Source organism: Pleurodeles waltl, chromosome 4_2 (genome assembly GCF_031143425.1).
Source record: "Pleurodeles waltl isolate 20211129_DDA chromosome 4_2, aPleWal1.hap1.20221129, whole genome shotgun sequence".
In the NCBI taxonomy this organism is placed as follows: domain Eukaryota; kingdom Metazoa; phylum Chordata; class Amphibia; order Caudata; family Salamandridae; genus Pleurodeles; species Pleurodeles waltl.
Window position 1 is genome coordinate 526,883,118 of NC_090443.1, and position 23,057 is coordinate 526,906,174.

At 47.5% G+C, this 23,057-nt stretch overlaps 1 protein-coding gene across 1 annotated transcript in view; it reads right to left on the reverse strand.

The window, feature by feature from the left end:
• Positions 1-23,057, reverse strand: part of LAMC2 (laminin subunit gamma 2) — a 95,516-nt gene that overhangs the window by 28,512 nt on the left and 43,947 nt on the right. Inside the window, exons 3-8 of the mRNA XM_069232048.1 lie at positions 20,054-20,189; positions 19,098-19,202; positions 10,568-10,704; positions 9,110-9,232; positions 4,669-4,858; positions 2,135-2,247 (exon numbers count right to left, since the gene is read on the reverse strand). Of these exons, the coding sequence (XP_069088149.1) occupies positions 2,135-2,247; positions 4,669-4,858; positions 9,110-9,232; positions 10,568-10,704; positions 19,098-19,202; positions 20,054-20,189 (804 nt within the window). The remainder of the gene's footprint in view (positions 1-2,134; positions 2,248-4,668; positions 4,859-9,109; positions 9,233-10,567; positions 10,705-19,097; positions 19,203-20,053; positions 20,190-23,057) is intronic.

Sequence of the window (23,057 nt, forward strand, 5' to 3'; positions counted from 1 at the left end):
GGGGTAACTGCAGCACCCCAAGTTCCCCTCGATACATACCAGGAATCCATGTGCAGGCCTGTAAGCTATATATTTATTGGAAGCCCTTCTGCTACTTGGTGGGAAAATGACAGAGGCCTAGGTAGAGTGGTAGGCCTCTGGATCGTGGAGTCTGGTGCCTGGGACCTGACTGGAGTACTATGTTACACCTTGTTAGAATTCTGGACACAGCATTCTGTTTCATCAAGTTACTAGGCTACGCTTGTGCGTGCTGACCTTTGACATAGTGCCGAGTAACACTAGGATATGTTGCACTTCATCATGTAATAGGTGGCAAGTCTATTCCACTGCCAGACACTTCCTGACCCTTTATTTCACTCTTACAGGCTCCTGCTTTCTTCCTTTAGAAGAGTTTTCCATCTTTCTCTGTCTTTCTGCTTTGTTAGTTTTCTATTCTTTTGCTCTCTGATGCAGAAAAGTAAGTGCAGGTCCCCAGAAACAAGTGCCGGTGCTCCCTACCGGCAACCACCGGCTCAAATTAAGCACTGGCACCAGGCAACACTGATGTATCCTACATTTCATTAGAGTGCTGAGCAGCAGACACGGTTTCGTCTTGGTACTGAGCCACAGTTGCAGTGATTTCGCCCTATGCTGGTCAGCACTGGGGTATGTTGCATTGCATCATAGTGTTAGGCTACATGGGGGTGTATTACACTTTTTGGAATGCTGGCCAGCGCTGGGTGGTATTACGCTTCGTAGTGCGCTTGGGCAGCAGGGGGTGTGATGTGTTTTTGTGGACCGCTGGCCAGCGTTGGGATGTATTTTGATTGATCGCTGTTAGGCAGCAGCTCGGAGGTTTTTTGCTCTTTTGTCATGTGCTGGCCAGCACTGGAATGCATTGCGATTGATAGCTGTTGGGCAGCAGATTGGAGATGTGTTGCACTTTTTTTGGACTGGTGGCCAGCATTGGGATGCATTGTGATTGATCGCTGCTGGGCAGCATCATGGAGGTGTATTTTTCACTTTTTAGGACAGCTGGCCTGCACTGGGGTGTATGTTTTGATTCATTGTTGTTTGGTAGCAGCTTTGAGGTGTTTTGAGTGTTGGCCAGCACTGAGGTATATTGTGATTGATCACTGTTGGCAGCTGCTTGGAGGTGTGTTGTTCTTTTGTCGAGTGCTGGCCAGCACTGGGATGTGTTGCACTTCATCATCGGGTTGCACAGGTGGGGAGAGGGGGCGGGGGGAGAAGGTGGGGCGTGGTGGTGATGCACATTTTTTAGAAGTGCTGGTCAGCACCGGGGTGTGTTGCATTTCATCATGGGGGTGTGCAGTATTGGGGTTTGCTGTGTTTTTTATGGAGTGCTGGCCAGTACTGGGATGTGTTGCTAGGCGTATCTGAGGGTTGTTGTGCTTTGATGGCGCGCTAGGCAGTCCTGCACCGAGTTGTGCCTCATTGAAGCGCTGGGCAACACATGCTATTCTTCGCTGGAATGCCAGGCAGCAGTGGTTTTGTAGTGCGCTTGGATTCTTAACCTGTAGTTCATTATTTTAGGCTTCGTTGCACTGCTGAGCGTATTAATCTAGTGTTCTATGCTTTATTAGAGTATTGGTATGTATAGAGCAGTCGGTGTGTGAGTGTCTGCACGTGGGGGAGAGAGAAAGGGAGAGTGTGGGAGAGACCGAGAGAAAGTGTCCGGATCTGCATGGCAACATCCCAGTTTCCAAAGTAATGTAGTAGTATGTAATAGTAATGTAGTATGTAGTAGTAGTATGTAGCACATAGTTGTAGTGCGTGTAGCAAAGCCAGGGTGCATTGCACAGTGTGGGTATGTGAGGCAGTTTTAGAGAGTGTAGGGCAGAACTGGGGTGTGCTGGGCAGTACCTGAATGTGTAGTGCAGTGTAGGGTAGCATTATGGGATCGAGGGCAGTATGAGCATATATAGGGCAGTACCAGAGCTTTGTTGCAGTGTTAAAGTGTCAAAGTGTTCTGGACAGTAGAGGTACACAAAACAATGTTTAGGCAGTATTGTGGAGCTCTAGATGGTACTTTGAAAAGCTTAGCAGTACTGTTGAGTGTAGATGCCTGACACTTCCTACACCTGGATCTACGGAGTAGTCCTTATGACCAATGCTTTATTCTCAGGCCACATACTGTATTCTCCATAGGTTGCGCGGATCTGGATGGCTGTCAGGTTTCGCAGTAACCGCCGATACTCCATATAGCTCAACTGAGGGCTCCACTTGTTTTCTGCAAGTTCATCCAATCTGCACAAACAGGAGGGATACATTGTAAATAAAAGACATTTAGCATCACCTTCTACTTCATCATCATAATCTCACATAGTCTAGAAGGCGAAAGGTCTCCTGCAAGACTGCATATTTGAGTCTCACAACATGTAGGCTGCGTAATGAGTCCAATTCTATAATAGAACCTGCCAGTCATGTTTCCATTTTTTGACTGCCAACGTTCCCTGACCCTAAGTCTCCCCCAGAGACCACTAACAGACCTACCTTTTTCTCTCACCCATACCGACCAGTCATCAGTTTCATACCACTTTCCTAAGCTTCAGTCCATTACCTTGTGATCAAAGTTTAGCCACTCTCTACCTGGGAGACAAGCAGAATGGCTAGTACTACCCAACCTCTGAATGGGAGCCTCAGAAGATGAACATGTACTGCAAAAACAACAAGGTGATGGAAGGAATGCTTGGCGTATTCTCAAACATACAAAAAGTGACGGGAGGATGGTTGCAATAAATCTAACCACAGGTAATCACTCAGGGTAGCATTACAACCCATTATTTTGCCCACCATGCCACCTCAGATTGGACCCAGCAATATACAAATCAGTCTTGACCCTGCTCCAATAGGAACAGCCCAGTCCAAACTGCTAAGCCAGGACCTCCCTGAACCAGAAAACAAGCATCCCAAGACTGGTTTAACCCTGATTGGCTCTTGAGTTGGATGGATCTTGGTTCCAGTGACACAGTGAGCAAGGGACCCATGTCTCGACACACCCATGGACACTTATGGCAGTACATCAAACACACAAAAGGTGATAGAAGGATGCATTCAATAAGCCTAACCACTGGCAATAGCTTGTTGTACCATTCCAACCCATTGATCTTTTGACCACAATGCCGTCTCAGACCAGACCAAGCAATATATAGATCAGTCTTGACCCTCCTCCAATAGGAACAGTCCAGCCCGAACTGCCATGCCAGGTCCTTTCTGAACTGGAACACAAGCCATCCATGGCCGATTTAGCCCTGGTTGGGGCTCTTGTCAGGTATAGATTGGTTCTAGTAATAAAGTAAACAAGGGATCCAATTCTGATCATACCATTGGCCACTTAAGGTGGTACATCAAACACACAAAAGGTGATGGAAGATTGCTTTCAACAGGTCTAATCACTGGCAATCGCTCAGGGTAGCATTCCAATCCACCCTTCTTTTGCCCTTCTATGCCGCCTCAGATTAGACCCAGCCATATGCAAATCTGTGTTGACCCTGCTCCAATAGGGCGACACCGGTCCCAGGTTGCTTGTGTTCTGTTTCAGGGAGGATCTGGCTTGGCAGTTTACGCTGGACTGCTCCCATTGGAGCAGGGTCAAGACTGATTTGCATACAGCTGGTTCCAAACTGAGGTGCATGGTGTGCAAAATAACGACCGACTAGGATGCAGACTCAAGTAATTAGCGGTGGCTAAAATGTATTCAAGCGTTCCATCCATCAACTTTTTTATACTTCAGTGATTTAACCTCAGGTAAAGGCAATCGCTCTGGGCATCATTCCAGACCATCATTCACAGCTGGCAATATGCCATTCCAGACAGAGACTTGCCATATGAAAATCAGTCTTGTTCCTGCTCCAGTTAGAACAGTCCAACCCAAAAACAGCCAGAGCAGTTTTGCCCTGCTTGTGTCTCCTCATTAAGGAATCGTCAGCGCTGTGCGGGTGCCAACCGCTTTTTGTCCTATCAGGAGAAACATATTGTGCTTACAAGCAGGTCTCGTATAGCTGCTCTCAGTGTAGTGCCAGCTTTCTGCTGTGTGGCTTTGGGTAGGTATGGGGAAGTAATTCCCAGAGGGTGGTGGGTGTAGGTGGCAGAATGCTGTATATTTATTTTTTAGTTTGGGGGAGGGCATATGTGGTGGTGAGGGTGGGTGTCAAGAGGCCAGTTATTATTGTGTAGTATTCTAATTTGGGCAAGGTGGATAATTTTCAGAGGGATGTGGGTGTAAGTGGCAGGAGGTCTTATTTTTGTTCAACGTTTGGAGAGCAGGCCATGTTATATATGTCTCTCCAATTACTCCTCTGTCCCTGAGTATACGTTGGCCCAGAAAGCTTCTACGTGGCTAAAATGTGAATAATAGGAATGCTTTTCACCTTGAGGTACTGGGTGTCTGGAGTTCGAAGCAGTGGAGCATGCAATGATCTCCCTAGGAGCAGTTGGTTAAAATATGTCCAAGAATTAGAACATACCAGACCCACCATAGATATCCCACCTAATATGGCATTTCTTGCCTAGAGAGGTAAAGAGGTAAACAGATGGTTGTTCTAGGTGTTGAAGGGTGGCCACTGATAACGATGCTTGCTCTTTGAGTAGAGACACAGAGCTTCAATAGCCTGTGCTTCAGAATGCTGGATGCGCAAGACACTATTCCAAGCAGTGGCAACCGTGTACCTGAAAGTGTATCTCTTAGTGATGGCGCAGGGCAGGGTAGTACCAATCTGAGCAAGGGGAGCCGTGATTCTTAAGCCAGCCCCTTCCAGTACCACATCCTGGGCAGAAGGACGGCGGCCTCCACGATCCACACGATAATTGAAAGACAGCTCCTGGCCATAGCTCAGCAACTGGTTTCCCAGAAATTTTGCTGCAAAGTAAGTATAGATAGAGTTTTTATATTTTATTTATTTTTGCAACTTTATGTAACACAAACTCATTCCAAGCGCATTAATGCGGTTTAAATGAACACCAGATCACATTACACAAGAGGAGAGTCTTTTTTTTTGGTTAGGCTTGAGAAGGTAAAGTGATCTGCCAAAAATCACAGGATGTTGAGCCAACGCGTGGGGTTGGGTTCCAAATCAAAAGTTGGTATCTCTGGCCGTTAGGCCACATCTCCTTTACTTTCACGAGATAAGAGACATTTTATAGAGAGAGTAATTAGGTGGTTCAGAGGGCAAACCGAAATATCAGAAAGGATACAGAAGGGTTGGGGGGATACACAAAGGTCGGGGGAGCGAGTGAGAAAAGTTAGAAGGTCAGAGGGGAAACACAAAGGTAGAGGGGAAACAGAAATAGAAGAACGGAGGGTCAGAGGGGAAGCACAAGGCAAGGTGGGAGACGCTGGAAGACAGGGAGACCGAAGGGGAGACAGAAAGGTCACAGGGGAGACAGAACTGTCAGAAGGGTCATAAGGGAGACAAAACAAAGGTTCAGAGGGAAGAGAGAAGTCAGAAGGGCCGCAGAAAGGTTAGACGGGGACAGAAGGGTTAAAGTGAACCAGGAAGTGAGAGCGGAAACGGACTAGTCAGAAGGGAGAGAGAAAGGTCAGAGGGCAGACAGAAGACAGAAGGGAGCAGGGAGACAGAAGGGTCGGTGGGGAGGCAGCCTATTCGGAGCGAAGGCGCTAGAATCGGAAGGTAGAGGGAAAGGAAACATACAGGTTGGAAGAGAGGCAGAAAATTCGGAGTGGAGGCACTAGAGTCAGATGGAAAGAAGAAGGTCAGAGAGGAGACAGAATGATCAAAGGGAGAGAGGCCAGAGGCGAGAAGGCAAGCTAGGAGAAAAGGCAGAAAGGTCAGAGGGGAAACACAAGGATCAGAAGAGAGACAAGCCGATAAGAGGGAAACGTCAAATGGGAGTCAAAGAAGGGGAGATAGAAAAGTCGGGGAGCAGAACCTGAGCCAGGAGCTAGAAGGGCCTGAGGGGGTTAGGAGAGTCTGAGGGGGGTGGGAGGGTCTGAGGGGAGATAAGATGGTTTATGGGGAGAGAGAAAGAAAGTTCAGAGGAGAGAAATACAGGCCAATGGATAAACAGAAGTCAGAAGGGAGTGACTGTTCAGGTGGAAGATAGAAAAGTCAGGAAAGTAACAGAAAATCAGACGAGGCAGAGAGCAAACACGGTCAGACCAACACAGAAGGGGGTGAGGGGAAACACAAAGGGCAGGGAAGATTATTATGGGAAACAAATAATTTAAAAAAAAGAACAACATGTACACAAAAGCAAGAAGCCCATAAATACCCCCACCCGCCTTAAACGTCAATGAAAAGCAAAAGGTTAACGGAAACCTCCTCGTTTTCTTCGGGATCAGTCTGCCGCTGACGAGTAACGGGGGGAGGAGGAGGGGGAAGAAAGAGAGAGAGAAAGTGAGAGAGAGAAACTGGTACGGCCGGAGCGCATTTTATGGGCTGCGTGAGATGAAAGGTAAATGCCTTGGCGTGAGAAGAATAATTCGCACACAAAGCACATTCTGAACCGAGGCCTGTGGCACACATTTCCTTATATAGCCACACCCACCCCTCCCTGAGCAACAGGCTTCTGAGAAAGGAATCACCGAATGCTTGTGTACAGATGCCTCCCCTGAGCGCTTGGTAACGTCTCAGTTATTCGGCAATAGCGACATGTGCAATCTTGTATTGGAACTTGATTTATGAAAAAAAACAGGATCCCCGGTGGTGAGCCAACAGAGAGGGTGACACCTCTCGAGTAGCACTAGCCGTCCAAAATATGAAGCATTCAGAAAGTGTGCATGGCGGCCCCTAATCCGCCTCCACCGTGCACATTCATTCCGGTGACGACAGTATTCCACACGCTAGCTGCACACCTGCGAGCTTTCCAGGCCCCACACTGCACGCGCTGACAACGTACCAGAGTCCAGCTGCACACATCTGACAGCGTTCCGGACCCCAGCTGCACACACCTGACACTCCAGACCCCAGGTGCACACAGCTGATAGCATTCAAGACCCCAGCTGCACACATCTGACATTCCAAACTCCAGCTGCAGACACCTTGACAGAGTTCCAGACCCCAGCTGCACACAGCTGACAGCATTCCAGAACCCAGCTGCACAGCCGATACCTCTCTAGACCCTAGCTACACACAACTGACAGTATTCCAGACCCCCAGCTGTACACAACTGACAGCGTTCCAGACCCTAACTGCCGCCAGCTGACAGCGTTTCAGACATGAGCTGCATACTGCTGCCAGCATTCAAGACCCCAGCTGCACACAGCTGACATAGTATTCCAGACACCACCTGCACACAGCTGGATAGAGGTCCAGACCCCAGCTGCACACAGTGGACAGCGTTCCAGACCCTAGCTGCACACAGCTGACACAATTCAAGAACGCAAAAGCACACAGTTAACACAATTCAAGACCCCAGCTGCACACATCTGACATTCCACCCTCCAGCTGCACTCAGCTGGACAGAGTTCCAGACTCCAGCTCCACACAGCTGACAGCGTTCCAGAACCCACCTGCACAGCTGACAGCGGTGCAGACCCCACCTGCACAGCTGACAGTGTTCCAGACCCCAGCTGCACACAGCTGACACAATTCAAGACCCCTATTGCACACAGATAACACAATTCAAGACCCCAGCTGCACACATCTGACATTCCAGAACCCAGCTCCACACAGCTGGACAGAGTACCAGACCCCAGCTCCACACAGCTGACAGCCTTCCAGAACCTAGCTGCACACAGCTGACAGCATTCCAGACCCCAGCTGCACACAGCTGACACCATTCAATACCCCAGCTGCACACATCTGACATCCCAGACTCCAGCTTTACACACCTTGACCGCGTTCCAGATCCCAGCTGCACACAGCTGACAGCATTCCAGAACCCAGCTGCACAGCTTACACCGTTCTAGACCCTAGTTACACACAACTGACAGTATTCCAGACCCCCGGTTGTACACAACTGACAGCGTTCTAGACCCTAACTGCCGACAGCGTTCCAGACCCCAGCTGCACACAGCTGACACCATTCAAGACCACAGCTGCACACGTCTGACATTCCAGACTCCAGCTGCACACAGCTGGGCAGAGTTCCAGACCCCAGCTGCACACAACGGGCACCGTTCCAGACCCTAGCTGCACACAGCTGACATAATTCAAGACCCCAACTGCACACATCTGACATTCCAGAACCCAGCTCCACACAGCTGGAGAGAGTTCCAGACCCCAGCTCCACACAGCTGACAGCATTCCAGAACCTAGCTGCACACAGCTGACAGCGTTCCAGACCCCAGCAGCACACAACTGACAACATTCAAGACCCCAGCTGCCCACATTTGACATTCCAAACTCCAGCTGCAGACACCTTGACAGAGTTCCAGACCCCAACTGCACACAGCTGTCACCATTCAATACCCCAGCTGCACACATCTGACATTCCAAACTCCAGCTGCAGACACCTTGACAAATTTCCAGACCCCAGCTACACACAGCTGACAGTATTCCAGAACCCAGCTGCACAGCCGATACCTCTCTAGACCCTAGCTACACAAAACTGACAGTATTCCAGACCCCCAGCTCTACACAACTGACAACGTTCTGACAGCGTTTCAGATATGAGATGCACACTGCTTCCAGCATTCAAGACCCCAGCTGCACACAGCTGACATAGAATTCCAGACACCAGCTGCACACAGCTGGACAGAGGTCCAGACCCCAGCTGCACACAGCTGACATAGAATTCCAGACACCAGCTGCACACAGCTGGACAGAGGTCCAGACCCCAGCTGCACACAGTGGACAGAGTTCCAGACCCTAGCTGCACACAGCTGACACAATTCAAGAACCCAAAAGCACACAGTTAACACAATTCAAGACCCCAGATGCACACATCTGACATTCCAGACTCCAGCTGCACTCAGCTGGACAGAGTTCCAGACTCCAGCTCCACACAGCTGACAGCGTTCCAGAACCCACCTGCACAGCTGACAGTGTTCCGGACCCCAGCTGCACAACTGACAGTGGTGCAGACCCCAGCTGCACACAGCTGACACCATTCAAGACCCCAGCTGCACACATCTGGACAGCACCCCCCATCCAGTACTTTAACCTGCACAATCTGCATTAGGAGCGCTGCAGCAGAGCATCCCTACCAGGAGCCGTGTAGTACACTGGATCTTCACGTCTGGCTGTGGCATACACATCATGGTGGCGGTGTGACCATCGCAGAGGAGCCGGAGACCCATTACTCCGGACTGCTCTCCAGCCCTCAGTATCTGCAGGATAAAGAGAAAGAGTAATCAGTCAGGGCACAACAGAGGGACCATCTATCGAAGAACCCAGCCATGGAGGGTTTCCAGACTGAAAGTCACTGGGCAAACCATTTCATGTCAACCCGTCGACCAATGAAAGGCAATGTGGCTGCTACTTTTCAAGCCTCGTCAGTTCCCGTCTTGGTGTTGCGAAACACATAGATCACTGGATTGGTTTGGCATGGGGCTGGGCTTTCTTCCCCTTCTCGAAAAAAGGTTAGATCTTGCAGGGACTGATGATGATGATGACCAAAAGGCACTGCAACCTGCTGGCCATGCCACCCCATCTATAAACGAGGTATTTATTGAATAACCAGTGGTCATGTGTCTACTTCAAAAAATGCCCATTAAAATGGATTACTAGTTGCAGTTTTATCAGAATAAATTAGCAAGAATTCGTACAGATCCACTAACCATCCCTAAAAGGATGTTTACTCACAACGTCGTTCCTGGAGGGACGGATCCACACAAAATTTCAGGGTAACCATTGACTACATAAACCATTTCCGTTTACGTTAATTGCATGCAAATGTATCTTCTTGGGAAACTGTGAAAATGTGGCATAGATCACCCTCCTGGGTGTACACTGATTACCCCTGTTTAGGAGGAACCAAAGGCCAGCCCGGCCCATACACTATCTACTTTACTCTGCAGAGAGAGGCCAAATATTGGCACCCCATTGCCACTGACCTTCGACTGACCTCCGCTCTCACTACTAGGGACATCGGCCAAGAGCGTGCTTGAGGTAGGCGGTTCAAACAATGTGGAAAGAGCTTTCACTAGCGTCGCCTAATTTCCAGAGGCTCAGTCCATGTACTGTGAGTAAGACTGGAGGGTTAAAGCAAGTTCCACCAATTTCCAAGGTTTATCCAAATTTGACTTTAACCTCGGACTAACAACTGTAGTCACCAGGAGACTGAGATACAAAGTCAATGGAACAGGAGGGGTTGGGGAGAGAAGGGGCAAGGACAGCTGGTGACAAGAGAGACAGAAGAAGAAAGCCAACCAGCCCTTGCTTGAATTCTCTTTTTTTTTTTTTTTTTTTAAGAGTAGAAGCTCAGGAAGCTAACAAAGCAGATCAAAGAATTCGAGTACGACAGCATTACCCACCCTTCTATCCAGCCACTTATACTCTCACACTAACACACACTGGAAAAGCATTCTCAGTCTTGATCGCTAAACCTCCTCCCGCTGAGAGGAAATCACTGTTGTTCCCTCTCTTCCACCTTCTGCTATTGGTCACTGCCTCTGATTGAGTCTATGGCTGTCGGTGGGACCCCAGACACTCTGTTGCCGTACCTTGCTGGAAGTGAGAGGAGATCTCATAGACGCTGTAGTCCTGGGCACTGCGGCAACTGGACGAATGCCCATAGCAGAAGCACTTGCTGCAGCCCTCCGGGTGTTGGGCATTCAAGTTGTAGTAGCCGGGCTTGCACCTGCAAGAAAAGGTTAACACTTATGAGACCTTCACATTGCAAACATGGCACATGCCAGCCTACTGCAACCTCAGTGAGAATGTGGAGACCACAGGTGAGCCAGGGACACAGCCTGTGTCCTCTCACAAGCCCACTAGAAGGTAACTGGGAGGAGGTGGACTATAGGATGCACCTGGGAATAATGAAATAGCAACGTAAACAGAGTATCAGAGGAAAGTGCAAAAAGCCGCTTTTAATAGCAACTTTTTAAGCTGACACTGACATGTGTTGAGATCTAATGGTCGCTAGTAAGGTCAGATCATCCCTCCATCCTTCTGAGATCAGTAAACTGAATGCCATTAAAACGTGTAAGAAAAAATGTGTTATTTACAGTGCCACGAGGCCGTACAAATATAGAACATTAGCCAATACTGAAACAAGTCATGATTTTTCTTAACTAAACAACTCCTGTTTATGTCGCCTAGCACACCTCCCAGGTAGCCACAGTTTTACATTACTGCACATCCGGCCACATTCCGTTTCATTTAAAATATTTTTTTTCTTTTCTGATTTTTTAGTAACTTTGGCACAGTATTTCATCTTGCGGCAGTTTACATTGAACAGTTTTATTTTTAGTGTTTGGATAGCATACAGTGTGCCGTGAATGTGGCCTTGTTCGTTGCCTTTGGTGCCATCCCATGCCACCGGATTGTGTTACTGTGAGTTGGTGTTCTGGTCCCTTCAGGGGACTGTGTGACCGGACTTGTTCAGTAAGAGTTAAGATCGGCGGATTGATATTTACAACCTCTCTGGTTCTGATGGATAGCTTGGAGGCTATTTGAAACCACAGGGTGGAGGGTTTATGAGACTGCGTTCACGTCAAAGATATATGCCCTTTGGTTGGTGGTGAAGAACAATCGAACCAAGGTGAAGCTACCTACGTCATTGAGAGAGCTGTCACTCATGATAGCCAAGCATGTGACAGTTCTGAGCTTCATACAAGTTGGTCTAATGGATTCTCTAGGTGGGGGGGTCTATGCAATTTGGCTCGTTCGTATGATACAGCTATGGTAGCAACATATAATATATGATAAGTACTGTAAATATCAAATTCCAGTTAGGATTTTCCTAATGGTCAATAAACATATACATGATGTTCTTCCTCAAAATTCCTTTTTCAGTAAATTTTTTCATTCATAGACATTTTGGTTATCTCCCCCCCCCCAAAAAAAAAAAAGTAAGAATGTTTTTCCTACTTTGTGTTTGGCTGAACCCATCCTAGGTGAATCTAGATAAATGTCAGTAGGGGTTCAGTGTGATATTTATATCGTCAATGGGCACATGTCTTTTCTACATAGTCTGACACTCACCTCTCCCTCATGGAGGCTGTATCTTCCAGGAGTACAAAACTGACAACAAGGTCAGAATCACACCTTGGCATATGACTGATAAAACCCAACTCTTTCAGCCTTTCAGAGGTTCTTGAAATTTCCTAGTTTTCTTCCAGGTCAGTGCGTCTCTGGATGCCAATTAAAGGTAGGCAGGGATACCAACCAATACCATTCACTTGCTCCTGGTACTCTAATTAGCCTAAGGGCAGAGCTACCATTGGTCAGCAGACGAGGGGACACTGTCACAGACACACAAGGGATCCACTCAACCTGAATTATTACAATATTTTATTACTCAACCTGTGTTCAGAGGCCACACTTCTCATGCTTGCAATGGTGCCAAGGGCACTTTTGCAACCCACTGGGAGCGGCCTTATTACTAACTAGCTTCAACGCACAGAAAGGCAATGATAGCAATACAGCTAATCTACTAACTCAGCTGGTTGCCCATGAGCTACTCGGTTAATCCAAATATCTCCTTCCAGCACTCCAATGAACACAGTCCTCCATGAATTTACGCCAGGGCAGGACTGGGGAACCAGAAGCAACCCTAGCAGAAATGCTCAAACCAGCCCAGCTCCCTTCACCTCATGCAGTCTCTCTCTTTCCATCCATCCATGCTTTCTTTTTCATTCTCTCCTCCCTTTCAGATCGCTTTCCCTCTACCTTCCCCCTCCCTCTCCTCTCTCTCTTGAAGCCTCCCTGTGCCTACTGCAATTAGCCTTGGGTAGCTGGCGAAAGTGACAGAGGCCAAGGAGTGGCCCTGGGCTTCCAAAACTGTCATTCAAGGGTTCCAGCTCACTGGGAAAATGCCCGGTGGAATAAAAGAGCCGTCCGGTCCTCATCCAAACTCCCGAAGGAATACTCTGACAGAACAAAGGATCTGCTATCTTCATTCATTATTTTGATAAAAGCAACTAAAAAAGCCACACATGCATAGACGACCCAGAACCTGGGGCATGATAAATGGAAATTGACTCAAAACAATAGTAAAGTAGTATCGAAATCTGATTCACAGGCCAATATAATAATTTCCTAGAATCACATACTTTTGTCAGATGGGGGTCTAGTCTTACAACTTTTCTGTACCGAGACTTTACAAAAAGTGCGACAAAACTAATAAAGGAACACTTATATTCTGCCCTCCTTCATCTCAGGCAGGGGTTGGAGGTGTCAGTGAGACAAGCAAAAGATTTGACTAAAAAAAAGCGGCCATGTCATGGTGCAAAGGACAGACTATTCTTCATACGCTGGCTGCGTCTGACACCTACTCTAGTTTCATCCATTGAAGGACTATGGGGGTGATTCCGACCGCCGGGGCCGGGGTCGGCGGGAGCACCGCCAACAGGCTGGCGGTGCTCCGCAGGGCATTCTGACCGCGGCGGTTTTGCCGCAGTCAGAAAGGGAAAACCGGCGGTCTCCCGCTGGTTTTCTGCTGCCCAAAAGGAACCTCCATGGCGGCGCAGCTTGCTGTGCCGCCATGGGGATTCCGACACCCCATACCGCCATCCTGTTCCTGGCGGTTCTCCCGCCAGGAACAGGATGGCGGTATGGGGTGTCATGGGGCCCCTGGGGGCCCCTCAAAGAATTTCAGTGTCTGCTTAGCAGACACTGAAATTCGCGACGGGTGCAACTGCACCCGTCGCACCCTCCCCACTCCGCCGGCTCCATTCGGAGCCGGCATCCTCGTGGGGAGGGGTTTCCCGCTGGGCTGGCGGGCGGCCTTATGGCGGTCACCCGCCAGCCCAGCGGGAAACACAGAATCACCGCGGCGGTCTTCTGACCGCAGAGCGGTGTTCTGGAGGGGGGAACTCTGGCGGGCGGCCTCTGCCGCCCGTCAGAGTTGGAATGACCCCCTATGTCTGTTGATGATCCCCTAGGGCCCCTTGGAGCCGTCAGTAATGAAACTACCACACATTGTGCTGTCACAGCACAATAATAAATACAGAATGTTGGGAAATGGCTTCATACTCAATGCTGCCAAATGTAATGTCTTTCTCATTGGAACTAAGCCCAGGTTGGCTCCTTGTGAGCTGGAAAATACCCTACGTTGTAGGAAGGTGGCCTGGTGTGTGGTGGGTACCCAAGGTACTTACACCTGATACCAGGTTCAGGTATCCCCTCTTAGTGAAGTGTAGGCAGTGTCTAGAAGCCAGGCTCTCTAGAAGTAGCTGGGGATGAGCAGCCAAGACTTATCTAGGAGACATGCAAAGCTCATGCATAACCACTGTAGTCACACAGCACTTACACACATGAAAGAAAACACTCAGTTGTACAAAAATAAAGGTATTTTATTTTTGGTCACACAATACCAAAAAATACTAGAAGGGCAACCCTCCAATAGGAGGTAAGTAATACACTAATTATATACACTAGTAAACAGCAGTAGGCATAGAAGAGGTTAGAAAACAGTGCAAATGCAGATAACAAATGGTGACCCTAGGGGGAGCCCAAACCTAAAACAATTTTTTTTTTTAATGGAATGTGAACACAGGTCCCCACCTAGGTAAATGGAATGTGTAGAAGTGAGCTGAGAGTACTAGAAAACCACAGAGGTAAGTAACACAGTACCCCCAGCGACCAGGAAAGCAGGAGTAAATCATTGGAATTTCCCTAAACCACCCACTAGGAAGAAAAAGAAGAAAATAAGACACCCAGACAAGATTGTAAGAAATCAGAAGTAGATTCCTAGACAGGAGGACCAGTGGTGAGAGGGGACCAAGTCCAAAAGTCACAGTGGCGTCCAGGAGGAGTATGAGCTACTACCCACCCAGCTATACTTTCAGGAGTTGGTCGACGGTGATGAAGATCAGGTCAGCACTGCAGTCCTGGTGCCGAAAAGAGTTCCTTAGGGATGCAGAAGATGTCCCACGTAACAATGCAGATAGCAGATGGGTGTTGGTGCAGGAATTCCATCAACAAGCCTTGGAAAAGGCAAATATGCGGTTAGTGGAAAAGTGGTGCTGCCGGGGACCAGCAAGGTCCAGGAGGACTCACCCAAAGAGGAGGAGTCAGCCGGGATCCTCAGCGACACAAAGAGTCCACAGGCGCAAAGGCAGCACCCACAGGAGCCCTACAGGACAGGGACACAGAAGTTACAGAAGAAGCCCACACAGCACTACAGAAAGGGATCCCTGGCTGCAGGAAAACAATGCAGAGGGCTGTGTGTCACAGAAAGGAGTGCTGAGGGCTGGAGCTGTACGTAGGCTGAAGTTCCCGTGGAGGAGATGGAAACAAGCCTTGGCAGCTGGAAGAGACGAGGTACATGAGGGTACTGTCCTGCGTGGGAATGCAAGGGCTTATCTCCACCAAAGTTGGATAGCTGGCAGAGAGGACCAAGGGGACTACTCTGGACCACCACCCGTGATGCAGGACCCATGCAGCTCAGGATGAGAGGAGATCCACGCAGCCGGTCGTCGTTGCATTAGGTGCCAGCGGATGCAGGGGAGTGACTCCTTCACTCCAAGGGAGATTCCTTCTTCCTTCTCATGCAGACTGAAGATTTGCTGCCATCAGAGGATGCACAGCCGGGGAAATGTTGGAGAAGCTGGAAGGAGCAGTGGAAACAATGTTGCAAGAAGAGTCTTCTTCGTGGATGCAGATTGTCGGTTCCTGGAGAGTCCAATAGAGGTTCCGGTGGCTAGAAGTCAAAGTGAGGTTGCAGAGGAGTCCTGCTGGAATCTTACAAGCTGAATCTGAGTACCCACCCAAGAGAGAGCCCCTATATAGCCCTGAAAGGGGGACTGGTTACCTAGCCAGGTGACAACGTATTGGGAGGGGGCTCTGACATCACCTGCCTGGCTTGGCCACTCAGATGCTCCCAGAGGTCCCTGCCAACCTTGGATTCAAGATGGCAGAACCCAGGGACCCTCTGGAGGAGCTCTGGGAACCACCCCTGGGTTGGTGATGGACAGGGGAGTGGTCACTCCCCTTTCCATTGTCCAGTTTTGCGCCAGAGCAGGGACTGAAGGTCCCAGGAACTGGTGTAGTCTGGCTTATGCACAGAGGGCACCAAATGTACCCTTCAAAGCATACCAGTGGCTTGGGGAGGCTACCCTTCCCAAGCCATGTAACACCTTTTCCCAAGGGGAGAGGCTGTTATCCCTTTTCCCAAAGGAAATCCTTTGTCCTGCTTCCCTGGGATTCAGCTGTTCAAGCAGCAGGAGGGCAGAAGCCTGTCTGAGGGGTGGCAGCAGCTTGGGCTACCTGAAAAATCCTGGAAGACTGGTAGGAGCAATGCTGGGGGTCCTCTAAGGAGCCCACAGAGTGCATGGAATCATACTTCCAATACTGGCAACAGTATTCAGGTATGATTCCGACATGTTTCATGTTTGATACCAAACAGGCCTAGGTTCGGAGTTACCATTATGTAGATGGACATAGGTAGTGACCTATGTCCAGTACATGCATAAAATGACATCCCCGCACTCACAAAGTCCATGAAAATGTAATTCGTGGGGGTTCCTCCGCCAGTGCAGGGGTGCCCTCACAAACAGGTACTTGACGTGGCCTCTGGGCTAGGAGGGCCTGCCATGGGGGTGCATTCTAGTGACCTGGTGCAGTGACCTATGGTGAAAAAGGGTGCATGCACCCTTTGACGCAGGCTGCAATGGCAGGACTGCAGAACACTTTGAGTGGGCTCCCCATGGGTGGCATGATACATGCTGCAGCCCATGGGTATCCCCTGGTACCCTAATGCCCTGGGTACCTGTGTGCCATATACTAGGGACTTACATAGGGACACCAATATGCCAAATGTGGGGTGAAAATGGTACACGTTACCAAGTTAGAAGGGAGAGAGCATAATCACTGGGGTCCTGATTATCAGGAGCCTATTGAACACAGTCAAACACACTGACAACAGGCAGAAAATGGGGTTAACCATGCCAAGAAACAGTGTATTTCCAACACAGGTATACCCACAATGCCTGGAATCAGGTCAAAAACATGGGCTATGGAGGAGATGGTCTCGACTCCACTGTGTCAGAGCTCTCCTGAGTAGAGGCCATCAGAAGGGTTGGCTGATTTTTTTGAGATCTCTTACAAAAGAGTAAACTCCATGCCAGAAGCTTTCCAAATGGTATTCTGGTCATGGCTTTTAGTATGTGATGGTGGTACAGTACTTAGTGCACTGCCTAAATTTGTCTAAAATTGATCCGAGGCTTTTCACAAGTCGTACACATAATGGACTGTATTGCATGTAGGGGTGGGTGGTGAACTCAGTTCCTCCGGTGAGGTTCACAGAGTTTTGCCATTCTGCACTCCGCTTGGAGCATAGACTTTGGCAAAAACTCTGCCAACCACCGCATGGTGGAATTTACCAGTACCCACCCCTACTTGCCTTGTGTTGGTTATCCTATGATGACATTGTGTGTGGGGGTATATTTCAACCACACCTCACTACCCACACTACAATCACTCCTGTAAACATGGAATGGACCACAACAAATAGAAGACTGGGAGCAATATTCAAGATGAGGAGATAAAAGAGGGTATAAGGATGGTTCAAGTGTAGCTCTACTGTGGGGTAGAGTTTAGGACACAGGTAGAGAACATAAGTGCATAGAATTAAAATACATGAACCTGGCTGGGTACAGGATAGGAAAAGGGGGATATACGGACTGTAATATAAGGTGTGGAAATGGGATTACCAAAAAAAGAAAAGGCTTTGAGAGGGGAATTCCTTGGAAACTGGACACAATTAGGCTTGGTGTGGTGCTGGGATAGGAGAGACACCGGGACATTCATCATAGCAACAAAGCATATAAAAGAGCGGAAAAGTGAATAGTGATGTTGGGAGAGGGGTTGGAGAGGAAGAAAGATAAGAGACCTGTGAGATGACACAGAGCAGAATTAAGGGACATGGAAAGTCTAATGGAGCGTGGTGTGGGTAAAGAGGCGGAGGCACAAACAAACTTCAGTGAGGAGTGTATTGGATAAATGACAGATCAGGGAAGGATAGTGGGAACTGCAAAGGAAAGTGAGACATGAAGTAAATGTTTACAAGGAGTCTTACATGTGCTGTAGTACAATGGTATACGCATGTTGGTGTTGTGTCACGGTTTTGGTGCATTACCAAAGCTGTCACTTCGTAAAAGCCCACATCAGCCAGACTGCTGTAATATTACCCAGGATCACGTGGCAAGGGTGGAACGCAAATTCCAAAGTCTACTATTTAAAGCCAAGTAGAGAAGGTCCTTTATGCTTATCCTCCCTTTTCAGGACAAGAGACGTCTCCATGGAGGCCTGACTACCTGGTGTTCAAACATCTCTTGGCCCTACCTATTGGCAGACGGCGGGTGTTGTCCATCGTCAGTCTCTGAGTTTCTCCTTTGAAACTCAAGGTGCATTGGTATAGGTTAATCTCTGCAGGTCGTCCGGTAGCTTTAGGAAGTCTTGGGTGGTCAAGAATGTCGTATCTGGTGTTCAGTGGGGCGTTGCACGGCTTAATGGAATGCTGATCAATGACGAATGTACCTAAGCGTTCAAGCTTTGGACTGATCTAGTGGAGGGGTGGATGTTATAAGGATTCAGTTTGTTTATAATGTAGATATAATGCTCACTGCATATCTTGTGAACCTATGAGATTTACTAAAACGATGGGCAGCGATTTACGCAAAAATGTATCATGTTGGTGACCCCCTGTAAAGTTTTGCTAATACTACATGTGTAGCAGTCATGGATCTTTGTTGTATTGCATGGAAAAAATAATAAAGAGATATACTGAAAACAAAGGATGGATTCATTTGTGTCTTTTGCTTCCTTCAAAGCCATCGGTTTGCACGGTTCTCCCATCGGGCTTCCTCCGTGTAATGAATGAAACACAGCTTTGCAATTTTTGCAGAGTCAAATGTACCCAGTTAAGAGAACATCTCCCTAGAAGCTGCCTCGTAACTCCTTATCACGATATGTGAAGGAACAGCTCCACCCGGAATGCCTGGCGGCGGGGAGAGGCTAACAGAACCATTAGTGTTCGGGGTTAGTGAATGACTGATTGGAATTCTTCAAGGGAATCACCCGTACCTGTCACAGCGGTCCCCTGTAACCGAGGCCTTGCACACACACCTCCCTGTCACAGCGTCGCAGTGCCCCACACTGCCTGCTGGGTCACAGTCACACCTCCGGTCCCTATGAAAAACGGAAACAAGAAAGTATGCTGTCATATACTGAGGCAGGAACCATGATCACACATTCTGGACGGTTTCAACCAGTGGAACGTCGGGTATTTATTGCAAGCAGACCTGTGTGCGATACATCGGAGCATCAATGCGCCAGTGCGCCACTGCCCTGACCAGGAGCACCCTCTTCCTGAGACCCAAAGCACCCCAATATTGCCATGCAGCATCCTGTGCTACTTCAGACTCGGGTCACCGTGCTGCTGCGCCCTGTGCTTTCATTTCAAAAGGGCAATGCTTAATTTGAGCAGGTGGTTGCAGGTGGGTCCTACCGGCTCTTATCTTTAGGAATTGGCACTTCTTTTCCATAAATAGACTTTGATACAGAGCAAGAGAGAGACAAACACATAAGAGAGGAAGAGAAAGATAAAAAAAAGTTACAAAACGAGAAAACAGTGATGAAAGAGTGAGATAATGAGGAAGGGAGTGTCCAATGATGGGTTTAAAAAGCATGAACTGAACTCAAGATTGTGCAGCCCTGGTATTCGGTACCCGACCTTCCATGATGCACGTCTTGGTCTTCTGAGAGAAACTCTAGGCCTCTGCACTCTTACAAACTAAACACTGAAAAAGGGGGAAGCTGGGCTAGCATATTAATGCCCAACTCACAGTAGTAACGGCAGATCCTCAGAACAGGCTCTGAAACAACAGAAAGCAGGAAAAATCGACACGGGAAAGGGGCAGCAGTTAAAAGTGAAGAGAGTATAATTCTAAGACCCGAGGACTTGCACTGAATAGGAGATCAGCCTGCTACTCTGAGCAGCCCACATAAAACGGAAACATTGAAAGTGTTTATAAACTTACAAGGATTTCTTTTCTGGAACGCACCCGGCCTGGGTAAAAGAGTGGAACCCGGGTAGACATCTGTCACATTTCTCACCCATTACACCCGGTTTACAGTGGCAGCGGCCGTAGGTGTCGCACTGCGCACTGACAGACCCTGAGAGAGAAAAAACACCACTGGTAAAAAGAACGTCAATATTTCAGTTTCAATATGGCTGCTGATATAGGTTTTTTTTTTTGTTTGTTTTGTTTTTAAAGTAATTGTGTTAACATGGTGCGATTAACATGCAGTAAAGTTAAGATATTCTGTTGAGACGCTGTGTTTATTTTAAAATTGGACAATATAGGCCTTGATTTTGAAATGGTTGCTGCTCTCACCACGTACTCAGCACATAATAGATATTTTGTAAATAATGTTTTGAAATACAATTTCACTTTCTCATGTACAAGATGATGCTTCATTCTCAAACTTAGTTCTCATGCTGTGTTAGTGTATTGAACAGTTTCGAGGCCTCACCTATTGGGACCACCATGGTTTCTCATGAGAACGCGCCTTTGTTTGTCGAATGTTTTTGAGAGCCTGATAACATCTGGATGCCTGGTTTATCAGAAGTGTTGCCTGTTTTATAAGGTCGTTTCTTTTCGTGTCAGTGAGGTCTATTAAATAGCATGTTAATCGTTTTACCTGCACCCGGTATAGCAAATCAAGTTTTCTAAGATCTTATATGACCAGTTGTTGTTCTTGCACCATGTACATCATTACCTGTACTTGGCACAGCATTTTAAGCAATCCGCACCCTGAAGTATGCATCGGGTAAAGTGTTACATTCACCAGTACTGGCTAAGATTGTACTGGTGTTAGGAATAACTCAACCATGGCACGGTGCATTTTGGAGGGAGTATTATGATAAGCACTTTATAGCCAGTATAGGGACTGTCTGTGAGGGAATAAAGTTTGATGGGAATGCCATCGAATAATTTAACAATGGCATGAGTGTTGGCTTATAAGTGCGCATGTTGCACATAGTAGGTATCACAGTAGTTCACGACACACACACTTTAATACATGACGTTTCCACAGTACGATAAGCAGTTTACTGCCTGAATGTTTATAAAGATTTGAGTCCTTCAGGAGATAAAGCATAAGGATAATTTCATTCAAATTGGTTCCAGTGGTTTCTCAATATTTATTTAGAATGATTTTATTCTGGGGTTCAGCTTACCCTGACTGAGCCTGATATGAAATCGTTTTAATTGTTTAGCCAGGCCTAGCTTAATTTGGTTGCATGTTACATGGTATTGGGGGTTATTCTAACTTTGGAGGAGGTGTTAATCCGTCCCAAAAGTGACGGAAAAGTGACGGATTTACCACCAGCCGTATTACGAGTCCATTATATCCTATGGAACTCGTAATACGGCTGGTGGTATATCCGTCACTTTACCGTCACTTTTGGGACGGATTAACACTCCTCCAAAGTTAGAATAACCCCCATTGTCTTTTAATGTGCTTTAATGTAGATGTCATATTTTTAATTAACTCTGCATGATAAATACATTTGATTTGAAAACTTGTCCTTGTATGTTAAGTAGCAGCATGTTAATAAAAAATGTAGGCGTCTGCTGAGGCGGGGATACAAACTGCATTATATGAATCTGTGGGATAGTGCGGACAAACGTGATTTTAAACGGTATCGTTATTTCTTTAATATGATTGGATGGGATTGTGAGACTTCTTCAAATTCACACCAAATGTATGATTCCTTCATGTATAAGAGAGGCCACATCCTGAGGGCTGTCAGCTCACTCTCCCCTGATCTTTAGATGAAGACAGTCTGTCAGGCTCACCTCTGATTTATGACTTATTTACTTGGGCCGAAATATATCTTGTTATGCTATTTTGCATTTTTATTATGAGCCTCATGCTTTAATATGACAAATGACTAACTGACACACCCCTTGCCATTTATTATGCTTTCTGTAATGCCTCTACCTTTTAATAAACCTTCATGGTTTTCAATATCATACTTTCCAATCTTTATTATGGAGCATAATGTGCTTTACATTTATTTCTGAAACGGTATTTGAAATTGAATTGCTTTGAATGACCAGATCCAGTGAGGAGCAACAAACTCCTTAGGGCATTAACACCACTCCACAGTTCACCTTTAGCTTAACCTTCACTTTAATTTAACATAAGAGAAAACGAGGAACATTACTGCTGCAGACACCACATCTGAGATACCTACAGAATGAATTGGAATTATTGTTCCTCTTCTCTTGAGATTCCCAGGCCAGGTTTATGTACACCGAGATTAGGAACATCTCCTGTCTATAGCAGAAGGGAGACTCTACATAGTAAACCCCCCCCCCCCCCAAACACACACACACACCCCACATGAGAATGACAAAGAACCGAAGACAGAACTCCAATCTGTGGCCCAATTATGAAGGGTGTGGGTATCAGATGACTCTTTCCACCCAAGACACACTGCTCCAGCCTTGGGCTCCTCTTTTAATAATCATCATTTTTTTTAGGCTTGTGAGTTCAATTGGATCAAATGTAAAGAGCTCTCTGGGTGCATTAGGTTGATACCAAAAACTGGAGCACTGCATTCTTGGTGACATGGAGCCATCTAGCCACCTTAATGATGGAGTCTGATCACTAATGAGCAGCCCACTGCTGAGTCAACGTTAACCCATATTCCATCTTGCATTGGTTTCTTCTCCCTCTGAAACCTGATGCCTTCTCCATTCAGAGACATCCTCAGGCCCAAGTGCAGCTGGTGCTGATCTGTGAAAAAACCAAATGCTGTAACCATTCCCTATATTAACAGTTATGGGAGCTATCCCATAACCTGCATTGATAGATCTGAGGTATCATCAGCATGTGTCATTAGTGATATCTCATCGGGTCATCAGCTTGTGTCATCAATGACACCTCAAGGGGGCCATCAGCTTGTGTAACTAATGACAGACCTCTAGGGTGATCAGATGTGTCACTACTGCCAGACAACTAGGGAATCCG